At 45.9% G+C, this 17,949-nt stretch overlaps 1 protein-coding gene across 2 annotated transcripts; it reads right to left on the bottom strand.

The window, feature by feature from the left end:
* Positions 1-295: 295 nt before the first annotated feature.
* Positions 296-15,665, bottom strand: SFT2D1 (SFT2 domain containing 1). 2 transcript variants are annotated; one of them, XM_082855504.1, is made up of 8 exons: positions 15,562-15,665; positions 8,121-8,207; positions 7,460-7,542; positions 6,247-6,328; positions 5,268-5,303; positions 3,829-3,887; positions 2,290-2,319; positions 296-828 (listed from the first exon to the last, which is right to left on the bottom strand). In XM_082855504.1, the coding sequence occupies exons 1-8, from the start codon at positions 15,622-15,624 to the stop codon at positions 789-791; spliced, it is 480 nt and encodes a 159-aa protein (XP_082711630.1). In that variant the 5' UTR covers positions 15,625-15,665; the 3' UTR covers positions 296-788. The 2 variants fall into 2 exon arrangements, with proteins under 2 accessions (XP_082711630.1, XP_082711631.1); XM_082855505.1 differs by having other exon boundaries at positions 8,108-8,207; positions 15,562-15,598.
* Positions 15,666-17,949: the final 2,284 nt, after the last annotated feature.

The following is a 17,949-nucleotide window of genomic DNA, read 5'->3' as shown; positions in this document are numbered from 1 at the left end:
CTGCTCCGGTCAGCCCTCCTCGCTCCTCTGCTCCGCCCCGCCTGCCCGCCTCCTCGGGGGCCGTCCTGGCCGGCTCTGTGTCCGGGCTCGCACCCTGAACAGCACACTGATGGATAAACGCTTTCACTGTTACGCGGCCTCTCATCCTTCACAGACTTGTGCTCAGCCCCATTATTAGGACAGAGATTGTATCCTACTCGTTTTTCTGCAGAAAGATTGCATAAGTGCCCAAACTAAATTTTATTCAACTGAATCAATGTACCACCCACTTAAAACATAAATTTGATCAAGAAAATGTTTTTCCCAAGTGTGGGTTTATTTCAAAATTATAAAGATTTATATATTATTTTTATTACATATAATTAGCAATTTTTAGCTTATAAAAAATTTCACATTTAAAGTTTTTATTTTAATAAGATATTTTTAAAATGTAGACATTTTAAAACCACCAAAAAAGCTGAATATATCTTGCAGCATAGGTTTACCCTTAAATATACACATCTCAGATGCTGTTTAGAAAAGATTAAAAAAACTGGCTAAAAATCATTTACAAGTGGCAATGATTAAAATCTCCTTATCTCTGGAAGAGCATCTTAATGACACAAAATGAATTTAACATCACAAGCATTTAACAGTTTAATTAGCATGTAGTTTTTATCAGTATACAAAATGGTCTTAAATGGTCAGTGCAGTTGTTTTTTTGGAGTGATTACTGTATCAGGAAAAGTATACTTCACCAAAAACAGAACATCAGCTTTCAAATGGTCTTTTCAAAGAGTTTCTGATTTTTAACTCAGCAAAGAAGAACAGCATTTAATTACTGCATCCCTGGTGAAAAAACAAAAGAGGAAAAACAATATAATAACCTGCCTCCAGAGTGAACTTGCAAAAAGATTCCTGCCGAGAGACAAATACACGATCACCTTTTCCCGTCAGAACTCAGCGGAACCCCCAGTACCTTTCCATAATTAAAACTTTGTTGAATATCACTTGAAATCAAGAACTGAGACATGGAAATAATTTGTTAGTTGCTAAAATGGTATTTATTTATTTCAAAATCTTAAACAACACATATGCTAATTTTATTATGAAGAAATAAATGTGAATACCCAAAACAATGAAAGTATTTTTAAAAAGAAACAATGAACTGGATTTTAAAAAGCAGAACGTTTATAACTGTGTCCCTAAGAATTCCAAAAAGATTCATGTGAAAAACCTCATTCGCCTTTCACATGTCTCTTCACAACAGTTAGTTTGAACTGTTGTTATATGAATACGGACTGCTAAGGCGAGCACCAACAGACTGGAGATGTACGGACAGACTGTATGCTGCTCTCAAGGGCAGGGCCCGACACTTCTGGGGAGGGTGGTCACTGCCCAGACGCCCTGCCCTGGCTGTGAGCTCCAGCTCTACTGCAGTGGACATCATTTGGGGCACCTTTTCCCCTCGTTGAGAAACAGCAAGAGCTCTCCCAGCCAAGGTCCTGAGGACTGGCAAGCTACCTCTGCGCTCCTGTTCTAAGCCTGCTCTCCTTTAGTTGACCCTGCTTTGCTTTTTCTCCTTTTAGGTGTTCATCAAAAAGAATCATCCATTTGAAACTGAATAAAAATAGAACTGCTATCAATTTCCTTCGCTGTTCGTATCAGGCATACAATTCTGCTGTTTTTCATATGCAACCTATGTTTCCAAATTTCACAAAGAAACAAAGCTGTGCCTCAACAGAATATTCCTCCAAATCGGTCAGATTTAAGACTGCAATTAAGTATTTGTTTTTTCCTCCATAATTAAATTAGTACATTTCTCTGAAAAGATACAAGAAAACAGCAATTACCTCTTGCTATACAAAGGGCAATTACCTCCTGACATACAGAATAAATATGTTTCTACTGGCTTAAAACAAACATTTCTATATCAGATTCATTTTTTCATTAACTTTCTTTTTTTTTTAAAGTAGAATTTATTTTTGCTGAAGTCTCCATATCCTATTTACTGAATACTTGCAGTCGCGGAAGGATCTAGAATCTCTTGCAAAAATTCACTAACTGCAAATGTTCAGGTGGTAAATCAGAAGTACACTCCTAGCCTACCTGGTACATCTGTTCAACATGTTTTTTCTTGATATGGCAAGCTTCTATTCCACTCATTTAAAAAATAGTTTCCTTCTGGGAACAAAGTCAACCAAAATCAGCCTTTTAAATCACATTTTAATATGAAAATTACTAAAATTCACGTATCTGTGTAAAGAGCATTAGAGGAGCAGAAACAAGACAGAATTGAAACAAGCTCACCTTGCATACGGGATGTACGACAGACTATACCTGCAAGAAAAATTCAAGAACGTTGAAACTGAATGATGTTTTCCTTTTTGCCAAATGGCCATATTCTAACACCATAAAAAATGAAGCAGTAGACTATTGCACAGTGATTCTCAAAGTATGACCCTTGACGGCATACAGCATCACCAGGGAACTTGTTAAAAATGCAGATTCCTGCCCCCCCACACCTCCTGAATGAGAAACTGCGTCTCAGTAAGCAATGTGCTTTTAAAAAACTCTGATTCTGATGCCTGCTGAAGCCTGCTGTAATAAAAAGCCTGTTGTATTACCCTTTTCAAGTTATTTTTTAAAAATAAAAACTATAAAATAACAGAATAAACTGCACTCTCCTTCAGGGATAAAGCAATCATTAAGTACAGATTAACAATAAAAAGCAACATATTAATAGAAAATAACAAAGATTTAAATTTTTCCACATTTCACTGAAAAAGAGTAAAACAACATCATAAGGTTCTTTTGTAACATGCAGAGAACTGCATTTAACATCTGTTGACATTCCATCAGCGGAAAGGTAGAAACAGCATCAAAACAAAGACTGGGGCTTCCCTGGTGGCGCAGCGGTTCAGAGTCTGCCTGCCGATGCAGGGGACACGGGTTCGTGCCCCAGTCCGGGAAGATCCCACATGCCGTGGAGCGGCTGGACCAGTGAGCCATGGCCGCTGAGCCTGCGCGTCCGGAGCCTCTGCTCCGCAACGGGAGAGGCCACAACAGGGAGAGGCCCATGTACCGCAAAAAAACAAAAAACAAAAAACAAAAACCACTGATCTCAGATTGGGTGATATCAAAAAGGAGAAATTTAAAACAGCAAAGTCAGGAAGGGGTTTACTGACGATTGCAAGGAAGCAAACACGACTGAGCTCTAAAGAAAAAGGAAAAACACTCGTAGAAATATTTTGTACGTGAAGAACACCTTTCTGGTCTGACGCGGGAGCGTGCAAGGAGGGCACATTCAACTCAATCGTATTCGCTGGGCCGTCAGCCCAGGACCTGAACGTGGCCTGGGGAGGGAGCGATTAGGAAGGACGGTGTGACTGAACGCGCAGAGGGGAGGGCGCCTCAGGGAGAGGCAAGGGCAGAGCAGCCTCGCCGAGGAGTCGGCACCGGAACGAACTCACTCGGCATGTGCTCAGCAATACCAGGCAAAGTGAGTGGTTCCCTGCCGTGCCCTCGGGCTCATCCTGTGGCTCGGCCTGGACCTCAGGGTTCGTGTGGCACCTCCTGCATTTCTGTTTCACACGTTAGAGAAGTGAACGCAGCCCTGTGTGCCTGGGCAAGCACAGCCCCCAACTCTCCTCAGCTCTCCCACATTTAGGCCCCCCAGGACACACTGCAGACCTCAGGCACCTGACCTCTCAGGAGGCCCTTCCCCTCCAAGGCACAGGCTTACCTGACCCGGTAAAATGCCAATGACCTTCCTAGGCTTACAGGCTCAGAACAAAATGCATGGCACTGCTTAGGAAATTTTAACTTTCTATTTAGTGTAAGACTTACCAGGTCATTGACAAGAACTGCAATATGCAGAATAATAAGGCCAGCCCCTTCTTATGCCACTGACAACAGCAAAGACAAAGAAATAATGAGTTAAACATTTTTTTAAAAAATATTTTTCACAAGCAAGTTCAGTTCCTCCCCTTCAAAAATATAAACGATAGCTCCAACTTGTTTCATTAAATCCTAGTATGACAAATTTAAGATTCAGGAGATCTGAGAATTACATATCTATAAATTGTATCTTCTTTCTAGAATCCTCTGATTCCATTTATTCAAATGCTGCTAAGTATATGGCATTAAACATTAATGAAATAAATGTGCACAGGCCGAAAATATTAAATCTCTCTCATGTTAGGTCCTTTAAGTCAAGGTTAACCTTTCTAAAATACCCACTTGGTTATTAGATCTGTATCCTATGTGGAATTTACGTATCTTTCTCATTCACACTTGTTCATTTTCTTGAGTTATTTTTTGAACTAAAATTGTATTTTATTGTGATCTTCTGGAATAATGTAAGATAAAGTTTCCACAGTTGTTTTAAAATGATCTATTTTTAGAATGTCTTGTCCATCTTTATTTTAAATTTTTATTTATTTACTTTTTCACTTATTTTTAATCTACTGCTTATAAACAGACTGCTGGACCTTTCCAAACCAGAAATCAATTTTCCATAGGGAAATGCGAAGATTGTTTACGAAAATTATTTTAAGTTATCACTGGGAAATGATGTATTAAGTGCATTCTTGCATAACTAAAGTCCGGTCCTTAAATCATCAAAATTAAAAGCAGAACATTTTTGATGAACGTTTCTGCAGTGTGTCGTACGCCACCCCATCTTCTTTAAAGTGCGCAGTGTTCTTGGGAGCTCAAGAACCTCCTCAGACCCCTTTGGAGGTAGATAAGGAACAATAAGCAAATGTAATGAAGAATCAGGAGCATCGACGAGTAAACTGAATTGTAATAAAGTAACTTCTCTGAAGGCTAATGAGAAGCCGTTCACCTCATCCGTAAGTGGTGCAAGAATAACTTAAGTCCTTTTGTCCCTCTGTGTTAATTTGTTTGGGTTTGTTTTCCGGCCCTTTCTCCTCGCTGTGTGGACACCCTGATGCTCACGATGCACCCCCCACCCTAGAGCCACAGCACAGCGAGGCTATCAGCACAGCTGACAGCACGCAGACCCTCAGCGAAGGCCTCTCACGGCCCTGGGCCTGCAAGAGGGGCCAGTCTGACCTGGACGCAAGCACGAGCTCACTTCTGTCTGTTTTAGGTGGCAGAATCCACTGCAAGCCTAGCTGTTAACTAGGTTTTAGGGACACCCAGTCTTTGGTGGGTTTTAAGAAACCAGACTTTGAGCTCCTTGGAAATGATGGTGCAATGACAGTCTACCTGGTGAGGGGCCACACAGTTAGTAGAAAACAGATATGGTTGAGGTAACTTACCCAAAGAGCAGCGCACAGGGTAAGTATGAAACACAACTACAGGAAAGGAAAGAAAAATCGTCAATTTGAGCCTTTTCCAAAGCTTAACAAAAATGCATACACTATTCTGCATTCATTTGCATGGTGACATACTAGAGAACAAAATTAATGAGACCGCTTACTCTAGCTGTCCTTATATATTCCCTGAGTATTAAAGTCTGTGACTGCTGCAATATATATTCCTTGGTAAACTGAAAGCACGTAATAAATCACCCGTTGACTAAGCCAACAGAGAGACTGTTTCAAGAATGAATGAGAGTGACAGCAGCTGTTGTTATGGATTTATGAATGCTTGCGCTAACGTTTACTAATTCAAGCCGCCACCGCAGGACTCAGTACAACCGCTCCTGTACAGTAAGTTCTGTTTTACTTAGCTTTACAAAGGAACCTGTTATAATGATTTCACACAGAAAGACTGCACTGTCATTCCACAGCTATGTCCCCCAGAGGAGGCAGGGGAGAGACGAGGAGAGGCAGGGAAAGCAGTGGGGCAGGCGTGGAGACAGAGGCCTAGGTATTTGTGCAACAGTCCAACGGGGGAGCGACAAAGGCCAGGTGACAGGCCACCAAAATTAAGCCAACTCTCCCTGAGAAGCCTCATATGGACCCAGAAGTGACCCGTCTTCCAGGCCCACCCTCCAGAAAGTACACACAGGGGTCCATTAAGGTGCTCCATGGGGCCTGAAAATGAAATACATGCAGCTCTCATTTTCACGTGCAATACACAGAGCTACACTGTTAGAATACACAAAAGAAAACAGGATTCACCCAGCCAATCATTTTAGGTAATGCTACAAATCCAAACTCTTTAAACACACAGCCTGAAGAATGTGACTGTCATATTCAACAAGAGAATTATAACATTAGTACCTCACAAAGTAATGCAAAAAGAAAAAAAAAATTCGAAAAAAGTTTTTTAAAAGTATCATTATTTACTTACCAGCATAACAATCGTTGCAAGCAATCTCGTTGTTTCAAACATTTTCTTCAGTTGTTTCACGGGTCCCATTAAAAAGCATGTACTATTTGAAACAAATAAAAGAAATGAGAGAGGGAGCTATTAACTTGTCCGGCTGTGTAAAAATAAGTACTTTTAAGAAAAGAAATCCTATGTTAGTTTAATTAGAAAATCTCACTGAGTCTGTTGCATTTCTCCTTAACATTAGAAGGAAGCGTTACTCCTTTTGTCTTCTGAGACACAGGAACGCCTGTCACAAATCACTCACAGTGCCGGTGAGCGCGACCGCTGAGCCGGTCCAGGCTGACAAGGCAGCCTGCTCTCTGTTGGTGCCAATTCAGCCACTGCTTCCTCACCTCTACGCACGTTCCCCGTCATAACGGGGAGAACAGCCCCACAAGCACTGTCTAAGGGCAAAAGTGTGCAACTGCGCCCTCAGGCCTCTTCCAGGCTGCGGTCTGAGGAGGGGCATCGGGGCGAGCCCAGGAGAGGGGACCGAGCTTGGCCACGGCTCATGCCTCTGCACTGGGCAGCACCTCTGATGCAGAACGTCCCTGAAGAGGCAGGAGCTCACCTCTGAAAGCTGAGAGCTCGTAAACGTGACAACTACGCTAACAGACATCAACTCCCCCAGAGATGCACCCAAGGCCCCCGGGGGGGACTCCCTGAGCGCCCAGTGCACAGTCCTCAGAGTCACTGCCACTGTGTGGCCCTGTCCGACTCCTGGGCCCGGCACTGCCACCCCCAATCTGCTTCCGCCGCTGGTCGGCTGGGCATCTGACGGTCCCCTCGCCGAGGCAGCTACAAGCCGGGGCTCCGGAGGACTCTCGGGTGGGAACCAGGCCTGGTCACCTCACTAGGCACCTCCCCGGGGAGTGACCCCCCCGCCCCATGCTACTACACCCTGCTATAAGATGGGCTGATAACAGTGCCCACCTCACAAATGGGGTGACAGAAACAGAACACTTAGGATAGGGCCTGGCACACAGTAAGTACCTCCAAATGCTGGCTATTCTCACCATGAACACTCTATGATGGCAGCTGGCACACAGCAGGAGTCTAAGTATCTATTGAATGAATGTAAATTTTGAATTCACAGTATGTATAGATCTACAGAAATATATCCTATTAGAAAAGAAAATTTTGATAATGATAGCAAATGAAATATTTTGAGAAGCCAAACTTCTGTACATACCTGGCTAAGGCAGCAATATTTCCAAGGGTATAAAACACTGCAAAAAGCTTCATGCCACCAGGAAGCCACAGTAATCCAGTTCCCTGAGTTAAGATATTATAGTTATTTAAAAGTAATTTTACCACTGTAATAGATTAAAATATAAATGTGCTACTGTAGTAATAATAGAACAGTAATAATAGAATATACATATATTATAAAGTTTATGTATAAATGTGTTAATATATAGTCTCTATATAGTTTTTTAAAAAGTAGTTAATTTTCAATGTTATTTGCTAATTTGAATCTTCTGCCTATTTGCATATAAGTATCTATAAATGAGCCATTACATAACTTTATTTATACATCTGAGTAAATCTCACTCTACTTAAGTATTCTTTTTATAAATGGCAAGTCAAAAATCTAAATCACATCTAAATCACTGACTGCAACTCTCCTAATACACACTGATCTTTCTTAAATGAAATTACTTTAACAATCCATAAACCCCCCAAAATATTAATCTCTGCATCTTTTTATTGATCTCCACCCCTTTATTTCAGGGGACTAAATATGTCCCATCAGAACAGTCCAGATAAAGTGGACTGCATGTTGGGACTAAATGGAATGATCAGTCTCACACAAAATAGAAATTACGGAGCAACATACAGCCTTAACGCACAAGAATAGAGAAGACGATGCCACTGGCGAAGCATATGGCAAACCATTTCAGCCTGGTGTTGAAACTGAGGGACGAGGCGTCCAGGACCTGAGGAAAGAAGGGGAATCAGAACGTGTTTTTAAATCATCACTTGCCGACCTGATGCTTTATACTACATTAAAGCAAAGCTTCATGTTAATATAGACAATGAATCTGTTTTACTCTGCACATTGTAGTGTTAAGAACATTACGATTCCATGGCCGTAAAGGGGAATATCAACAGGTCTGGGAATGAGACGGTCCTGAGGAGTCACTGTTAACTTTGCCAGGTGAGATAACAGCATTATTGTGTTATACGGTTTTAGAAAGCTCTCACCTGTTAGGGACAGGAGAAGCACTGATGTGGATGAAATGACATAAGCTATGAGATACCTTATAAAATACTCATTGATTGAAAAGTAGGGGAAAGATGAAACAAGACGGGCAAAATGTTGACAGGTGTTGAGGTGGACTCATGGACACACACCTTCTCTCAACATCTCTATGTCCGAGGGCATCTGGGCAAAGTCCCTACACGCAGAGCCTGACACGGGGACTGTCCTGCCGGAACCTCTCTGGGGGCGGGGGGTGGGGGGGAGCCCTCAGGCAAGGGAGGGAAGCTGGACAGAGAAGGGGAGGGACAAGTGAGGCCCTGCTTGCAGCTGGAGCTCAGTGAACACCATACCTCACTGTCTGTGCCGCTTGAGGCCAGGCCGCCCTTCTGGAACCCTCCTCCCAGCAGCTGGTGGCTGGCTGCAGGCAGAGGGCGGAGGGCCCAGGCTGCTGCAGGAGCTACAGCGTGAGCACAAGAGGACAGCTGTGAGCTGCAGGGCGGCGGGCACGTCCGCCCAGTGACTGGGACCTGGGGAGCCCCCGCAGCGTCTACCACGGGGCACATCTGACAACCTCAGCTACAAGTCACGGAAGCCCTGGCGTCCTCACAACCGTTATTAGAAACGCACTTTGGAACGCACGCGAATCAACTGCAGGGGGACAACATCCCCGCATGTCACGTGGACTCCAACCAGATTATACAGGGCCGCACTCCACACACGTCACACTATGATGCGGCACACAGTAACGATTAAGCACACATTTCCTTTCACTGAAGTACAGTGTAACTGAAGTACTAACAATATTATTATATTATTTAAATATTACATTAGTTTCAGCTGTACAGCACAGTGATTCAATATTTTTATAAATTATATTCCCTTTAAGGTTACTACAAAATAACGGGGATATTTCCTTGTGCTGTACATCTCAGCTGCTTAGCTATTTTATACACACCAGTTTGTATCTCTTAATCCCCTCCTCCTATATTGCCCCTCCCCCTTCTCTCCCCACTGGTAACCACTAGTTTGTTCTCTGTATCTGTGAGTCTGCTTCTGTTCTGTTATACACATTTGTTTTATTTTTTAGATTCCACATATAAGCAATAACATACAGTATTTGTCTTTCTCTTCACTAAGCTTAATACTCTCTAGGTCCATCTACCTTGTTGCAAATGGTAAGTACACATTTACATTACTAAGTACACCATTAAAACTCATTTTCCCAACAAGGCTGAAAAAGTATCAACAACAGATGTTTCAAGAAACTAGAAATATACAATAAGGATTTATATTCCAAAATTATTATTAACTTGCATTATCATATACTTAAAAGACCACATGCTTATAATGTATTTTCAAGAATAATGATGCAAAAATACAAAGTTTTATATGCAAAAGCTCAAAATTCCTTACCTCAATAGATTGATCTGTGAATCCTTATGCAGCATGAAAAGCAGATAAAAACAACTAAAGATTCTGTCAATGTAACATCCATCACTTTTGAACACATTTTAAATATTTTTTAAAATCTGCTTTAATCCACAGACATTCTTGTTTCCAGCAATGTCATCTGTTTATACTAAAACTGATCACTGTTTTTTAAACAAAGAATGAACCTGCCTATAAAAACATCTAAATTTCATTTTTATCTGATCAGGTAGAATACACATAGAACAGAATAAACCCTGAAGACTGCGTATCGCACAGGGAATCTACTGGTTTGTAAAAAAGGAGAAACGGTACCCTAAGTAAGCAGGGTTTCTAAGTGGTCAGTGCGAACACACGATGACGTGAGGACTTATGAGAGTGGAAGAAGCATCTGTTTTTACTTCCTTTACAAGTTTCAATCACCCCCTTGTTCTTAAGTTCAACTCAGTATTAAGCAGAGTCATTTGTATAAATAGTAGATATTTTTCCTCTCATTACCATCAGCCAAGTGATCTTTAAATCGAAACATGTAACAAATTCTTTCCATTTGTAAATTTGGAATATTTGATCCACAAGCAAATGACCTGTCGCAAGCCCCTCAGATTGCCCAGGATACAGAAACAAATCACAGATTCCCTAACTCCCAATTGGGAAAATGATACAGTGCCCACCATGCAAGAAAACCAGGCACTGCCCTGTCCATGAGGGAGACGGAGGGAGCCCTGACCCCGCAGACCCGCGTTAACATGTGCTTGTAGGTGTGACGTGCTTGTCCAACGGGATCAGGAAGGAGCCCACCAAAACCAGCAACTATTCTGATCTTGTAAATTTAGTCTTAGCAGAGAAACACACATTGAAGTGGCCACCAGTTATTTTACTTATTTGTTATCAAAAGAAGAGGAAGCCAAGAATAAACCTCGTGAGAGCAGGAGCGACTCTCCCATTCGCCAGTGCCCTCTTCCTGCTGCAATAAATCAACCTCACCTGGAACCAGAACTTATTAAAAAAAAAAAGTTGAAAACAATGGAGGAAAACGTCTTCACCACAGCACCAACATTACAGGTGAATGAATGAACCCATGGCACAGATACGAGCTGCCTTCCTAGGGGATGGAGAAGCCGGGAGAAGGACACCATCACAAGGGAACAGCGTGGGCACCTGGGCCTGGCTCTCGGGCCACCACCACTCGAATAAAGGCAACCACCGCATACATGCAATTCCTAGAACTGCTCCTCCAGAGACAGTGGTGGACGATGAGATAAAGACGAGAGGACAGCGAGCACAGAAGCAGGCGCCCACGGCCCCTCCAGTGCGGTCCTGACCCACCTCCCCAGGGGTCCCCTCCCCTACTCAGAGGCTCCTCATCGCCGTCACCCACCGCTCTCCCAGGCATCCTCTCTCATTTAGCAGCCCCGACCACAGGTCCTGCCCCAGATCCTAGCAGAGTCTCGGGTGCTTTCTACATGCACATTGACAGCCCAGCCTTTCTGTTCCTCACTCTCTCCTCTCCGACAGCCTCTGCTCTCCCCTCCACTCAGAGACCCTGGGACTCGCACTCCCCGAAATCACTCCAAGTCCAGGCCACACTGCTCTCCAGCTGCGACATCTTCCCCAGGGCACTGATTCAAGGGCTCCTGCCTGGATGCTTCGCAGCCTCTCGGGCCCCTTTATCCCCTCCTTTACTTCAATACAAAAGCGCAAGTTCCCTTTCTGCTCTATCCACCAGCAAAACCCTGGCATGACTCAAGCCCTCCTTCCTCTTCCTCTGGGTGGAGTCACACGGACCTGCCTTCTCACTGTCACCCCCTGACCCTGCCAACCCACCTCCATTTCAACCTCCAGTTCCTGCCCTGGCACCTCCCCAGTCAGCAGACACACTGCCTCTATTTCCCACAGAACACGGAAGCCCCGTGGGGATGCCCTGCACCGCTTGCTGTTGCCAAACACCAAGCTCACCCTAGGAACACTCACCCTCCCCTCCTGGCCCCGGACCACAGCACAGGGGCAAAGGCCAACGTGGCCGCCCTGCTTCAGAGGCCAAGCCCCCTGACGTCCCAGGGAACCGACACAGCTGGCTTTTCTCCCCGTGTACAACAGTGAACCACATTCTTGCGGAGACCCCCTTCCATCAACCTGTGAACACGCGTAAGCCTCTTCCATCTTAAACAGACAAAAAGCCTGACTTCACCCTCCAGCCTCTGCTCAGTCAGTCATTCACTGATTCACTCAACAAATACCTACTGGGTGCTCCTGGGTGCTAAGTGCGGGGTGAGGGCCTGGCTCTTCGTTAAAAGGCGCGGGGGGGGGGGCCTTCCCTGGTGGCGCAGTGGTTGGGAGTCCGCCTGCCGATGCAGGGGACACGGGTTCGTGCCCCGGTCCGGGAAGATCCCACATGCCGCGGAGCGGCTGGGCCCGTGAGCCATGGCCGCTGAGCCTGCGCGTCCGGAGCCTGTGCTCCGCAACAGGAGAGACCACAGCAGTGAGAGGCCCGCGTACCGCAAAAAAAAAAAAAAAAGGCATGTGGGGGAAGCTGCCGGGCCCACAGCCCCTGAGAGGAGCTGCAGGCAAGGACAGCGGCTGGTCCTGCCCTTTCACCTCCCTGCACCCCCAGCCCCGAGGCTCTTTGTCTGAGGCCCTTAGGAGAGCTCCCTGTCCAACAGGGGACACACTCCTCCTGAGTCATCCCCCTCAGCCCTCCCAATCACCCTCCTCCCCCGACCTCAGAGTCCATAAAACTGCCTGACCCCAGGCCTTCGCTGCCCCATGAGACCCCAGATCACCACCCCGTCCCTGGTTTTAGCCCCGGGCTGGTTACATCGCAGGAAGTGATCTGCGGCTGAATTAGCCCCTTCATTTGTGGCTCTGCTTGAGCTGCTGAGCTCGTCTCTGCCAGGACCTGGCCCTCTCCAGGTTCCCAGTCTCCTGAGCTCCTCCCTGAAAGCTCCAGAGGTCAAACCCTGGGCCTTCTCCCTTTTCTACTTACCCACAATCCCTTGGTTATCTCAAGTACTTCCTCCCATGAGCTCTAGAACCTGCACTCAGATGCTAGCTGGCATCTCACTCAACATCCAGATGATCCCCCAACGTGCGCCTTCCATGTCCCAGTCAAGGGCAACTCCATCTCTCCAGCGGCTCAGGTCAAAACCAGAGGCACCCGGGCCCCTCCAGCAGCACTCTCACACCCAACCCGTCAGCTCTGCACTCGGACCATTTACAGAGCCTGGCCACTCTCACTTTAAGCCACCGTCACTCCCACCTCCCTGACCCAGGTCTCTTCCCAGGACCACTACCCTAGTCCTCTGACCAGGCTCCAGCTGCCACTCTTGCCCCTGCAGTCTGTTCTCCACAGACCAGCCAGGGCGACCCTTTAAAATCCAAGGCAGTCACATGCCCGCTCTGCTCAAAACCCAACAGCTCCTCAGCACACTCAGAGTAAAGGCTGAAGTCCTTACTGTGTCCTGCAACACCCCACATGACCTGGAGCCCACCTCCCACCTTCCCGCTTCCCTGGCCCTTGGCTCCAGACACCCTGAGGCCTCTTTACGGGTCTTGAACGTGCTGAGCCTGTTCTCAGGATCTATATTTGCATGAGTTGGGAGATATTTACTTGTACAGGTTACCCAGATATCCCAGTGCTCTTCAGATCTATGCTGTAATGTCACCCTAACAGACACATCTTCCCTGACCATCCAACACAACAAGATGATCCCAACCTCATCCACCTACTTTACCTTCTTCCATGGCACTTATCACTGGCTGACATACTTTTATATTTACTTGTTTATTAACTGTTTTCTCCAATTAAAATGTAAGTTCCATATAGGGGAGGCCTTTCTTTTGGTCACTGTTATAACACCAGCATCTTGAACAGAGCCAAACATATGCAGGCGCCAAAATATTTGTTGAATGAATAAATGATCACCTCTTCTGAACTCAATGCACTTGTCCATTCCAGTCAATCACTCCAATCTTTGGTCAATGACTTCTCTACATAAGTTTTCTCCCCTCTAGAGAGTGGGCTCAAGAGAAGTGGCACCACCACCTTCACGCCCCCAAGGTTTAGAGCAGCTCCGTCTAACAGGACTTTCTGCAATGGAATGCCCCAAGCATGTACTGTCCTATGCATCAGCCACTAACTTACTTGCCCACCCAGCACCTAAAACGTGGTTGGTATGGCTGAGAAAGGAATTTTAAATTTTATTTAACTTAAATTTAAATAGCCGCATGTCGCTAGGGCTACTGTTTGTATAGCACAGACCTAAAGCATAACGTGAAGCATAAAACAGTGGTTTAATAAATGAGCTGGGGGCTTCCCTGGTGGCACAGTGGTTAAGAATCCGCCTGCCAATGCAGGGGACACAGCTTCGATCCCTGGTCTGGGAAGATCCCACATGCCACAGAGCAACTAAGCCCGTGCACCACAACTACTGAGCCTGCGCTCTAGAACCCGTGAGCCACAACTACTGAGCCCGCGAGCCACAACTAATGAGCCCGCACACCACAACTACTAAGCCCACGTGCCACAACTACGGAAGCCCACGCGCCTAGAGCCCATGCTCAACAAGAGAAACCACCACAATGAGGAGCCCGCACACTGCAAAGAGGAGTAGTCCCACTCGCCACAACTAGAGAAAGCCCGTGCGCGGCAAAGAAGACCCCACGCAGCCAAAAATAAAATAAAATAAATAAATTTATAAAACAATTAAAATAAAATAAAATAAATAAATGAGCTGGGTAAGCCATTGCTGCCTAATGGACGTTTCTCATATTACCATTTATGGGTTCTTGTATTACCATTACGATTCGCCAAACTGGTTAGAGCAGATGCCTGGCTTTCAGTCTCTGAACCCTCACAGACTAGTCCAGAATCCTGTTCACAAGAGGTGCTGTTTATAACAAGGAAGGAAGTTAGGACAAGAGAAGGGACAAATAAAAGGTCCTTATGTAATACCGTTTCATTTTAAATGTTCCACTTCTGTGACAGGGAGGCATGCAAATGACAAAGATACTTACAAAGCAGTTCCTCCTGCACTATTTTTATCCCTCTTTTTAAAGGAAGTAACCCTTTTCAAGTCTCGTGGGTAAAGTACGCAGACAAGGATTGTTTTTTAAAAAAACCGCTTATGAGGGCTCAACTGACAACTTTTCATTCAGTATTATTTCACTTCTCAATGACCTGGGTTTTTTTTTTTTTTCTCCCTCCAGTCTCCCTCCTTCCAAAAAACATACACTCACAACACCTCACTTAATTCCAGCGTCTAACAGATGCAACGAAGCTTTAAGATTTCAGCTTATGCAGCTGGCAGGACGAGTACCCGCACAGCTACTGCGCTGCCAGCCCGAGTTCAAAGTCCACACCAGGCGCAGAAAACCAAGCGGAGGCTGGGGGAGAGCAGCGTGGGGGCAAATGGGTTATTTGGGAAAGGAAGACATGCAGCGAAGTACGTTCCTGAGAGTCGCAAGGCCAAATTGGGGGGGGGGGGGTCTCAAAGTGAGCTTCTGTAGACTACATGGAAACCTGGAAAGCGCCCCAAGTTCTTCCCGGGAGGCCCGTGGCGCCCTCCCGCATCACCTCTGCAGGTAGAAGCGACCCGCTGCCCACGCTCCGCGGCCCCGCCCCAACACACGTTCACCCCAGAGGCCGGAGGCAGGCTCCCTACCTGTGCAGTCAGGCCCTGCTCCTCGTCGTCCTGGCCGCTCAGGACTCGCCGAAGCTTATCCATGGCCCTGCTCCTGGGCCGCAACGGCCCTTCTCGCCCGCCGAGAAACCCGGAACCGGAAACTCTTGGGGTCGACCGGAAGTCCGGGTAGCCCGCTTCCGGCACGTCGGCGCGGCCCTTGCGGCCTCCGTAGCAGCGTGCGCATGCGCGTCGGGTTCCGCCGCTGGCCTGTGTGGGCCCTGTGGCCGCGGGCGGGGGTGCGTGGGGTATGGCGTCCACGTTGTGCTAGCTGCTCGCCGGCCCGCGGGGCGGAAGCTGTCAGGGAAGGACGCGGAGAGCCGCGGTCTCCCGCGCTCGGGTTCAGCAGTCGCTGCCTCCGACCTCCGGGAGTCGGGACCCAGAGGTGCGCACAGCCATTGCTTGTTGGATGAACAGACCCACGAACGCGGATCCTCACGAGTGTCCTCGAAGCCGCGTGCCTTGGGCCCACGTCCAGGCCTGCGGACCCGGGCTCCAGTGCCGGGACTAGAAGTCTAGGTCTGCAGACTCGGGTCCAGTACTGAGGCCCCGTGCCCTAGACCCGCTTCCAGGCCCGACAGAAGAAGGCTGGGGCCCTTGTGCCAATACTGGCAGGGATTCCGTTCTAAACTGCTTTTCGCCGAGTATCTCCGCTCGAAGGGAGTCCGGGGACAAGGGGCAGGCTTTGGGCGCTGGTGGTGTAACAGGGAAGAGCTAAATCCGACTCCCTGTTCCGTCTGTTTCTTTGATTTCAGCCTTTGCTTTTCGTCGCTTTTGTTGGTGTAATCATATACATATATTATGGCCTGCCCCAGGGAACCCTGCCCCTCTGCCTGAATGTTAAACTAAAGAGCCTCTCTTCGTTTCCCAGGGAGACAGTCTCACCCCGCCCACCTGTAGATGGCTGCCAAAAAGAAAAGAAAAAAAAGACATTAACACATCCCCTCACTCAGGCTGGCAGTTCCAGGGAATATTTGCAAAACGTATGGGCTTTTTACTTTGCTTCCTCGTCTCTAACCCCTTTCTGTGCTATAAAAGAAGCTGGCATCCAAACCCCGATAAGGTGGTTTATCGGAGACACTAGTCAGCCGTCTCCTCAGTCTGCCGGTAGTGACTTATTTTCTCTCTTATTCTCTACCTTGCTAAGGAGAGATGAGAAACTAGGGCTTCCTGTACAGTGTGAATTCCAGAGAATCCAGGAGTTTTCCATAAATACACTCCTGCTTTCCAGTTTGGTGTGATCGTGATGAAATGCCTGCTGTTTTGTTTTATTACATCACCTACTCCGTTCCTTCCCTAAAATGTAACAATTAAAAGGTGGAGCCCCAAAGGCTTTTATTGCCCATCCTTACTGCCTTCAGTAGAATTTTATCTAATCTCAATGAGATAGAAAACACATGGTAAGACCCCTAGAAACACAGATGATACACTTGCTCTGATAAAACAGTCCAATGTTCAGCATCTTTTAGGTGGAAAATACTTATATTTGGCCTGTTTATACTGAAGTGTGAGATCCTATTCTTTTGTCCTTATCTTAAAAAGATCAGAAAATAGAGCGGAAAAAATGCTATGAAATAATAAACCTGTGTGCTTCTATAATAAGAGTACATGTATACATTCTCTAAATTTTTTCCTTTTGAAGTATAGTAACTTTAGTTTTGCGTATGCAAGAAGACGAAACAAACTGATACCTCTACTAATGGGGAGAAAGCTTTCCAAGGATATGTGAGGTTGAGCCATGGAATTTGCCAGTGTCCAATTGTGTTTAACCTAAAAAGGGCAATTTCATAATTTTCAACCTGTACCTGGGTGTAAGAAATTTTACTTAGAAAAGAATATTGAAGATTTAAGAATGTGATTTGGGCCTTTTCACTTCTCATGCCCTATGAGCCAAGCTTCGTTTCCTAAAAAATACCACATAAAATGTACTGAAGCCATAAGCCAATGGAGATAATTGAATAAGAGTCTAGGCTTCATAGACTGCCTGGGTTAGAATCCTGGCTCCCCCGTTTTGTAGCTGTGACGTTTGGGGCAAGTCAGCCTAAACTCCTGTTTCACTTTCTGATATGCGAAAATCAAGGTGATAATAGTGCCTACCTTGCAGGGTTGTTATGAGGATTAAATAATACATCAATCGACCCTCATCATTCAAGGGTTCTATATTACAAATTCACCTACATGCCAAAATTTATTTGTAACCCCGAGATCAGTACTTGCAAGCACTTTCGCAGTCACTCAGGACATGTGCAGAACAGTGAAAAGTTAGTCACTCAACACTCACCATCACGGCTGGGGTGGAATAAGGCCGTGATGTGCCTTCTTGTTTCAACTCATACTGCAAACAGGCGCCGTTTTGCGGTCTGCTTAGTG

The sequence above is a fragment of the Leucopleurus acutus genome, assembly GCF_964270905.1.
Source record: "Leucopleurus acutus genome assembly, chromosome: 15".
Taxonomy (NCBI): domain Eukaryota; kingdom Metazoa; phylum Chordata; class Mammalia; order Artiodactyla; family Delphinidae; genus Leucopleurus; species Leucopleurus acutus.
Note: the sequence above shows the minus strand (reverse complement) of the source record. Positions and strands in the feature narration are given on the sequence as shown.

What these genes read in the sequence shown, in the direction of transcription:
- SFT2D1 (XM_082855504.1), bottom strand. Translation starts at nt 15,624, where the DNA reads ATGGATAAGCTTCGGCGAGTCCTGAGCGGCCAGGACGACGAGGAGCAG. An exon ending in GCATCGTCTTCTCTATTCTT is followed by an intron (nt 7,543 to 8,120) that starts GTGCGTTAAGGC and finishes ATCTTAACTCAG; the next exon opens with GGAACTGGATTACTGTGGCT. An exon ending in CAGTTCTTGTCAATGACCTG is followed by an intron (nt 2,320 to 3,828) that starts GTAAGTCTTACA and finishes TTTTTCTTGCAG; the next exon opens with GTATAGTCTGTCGTACATCC.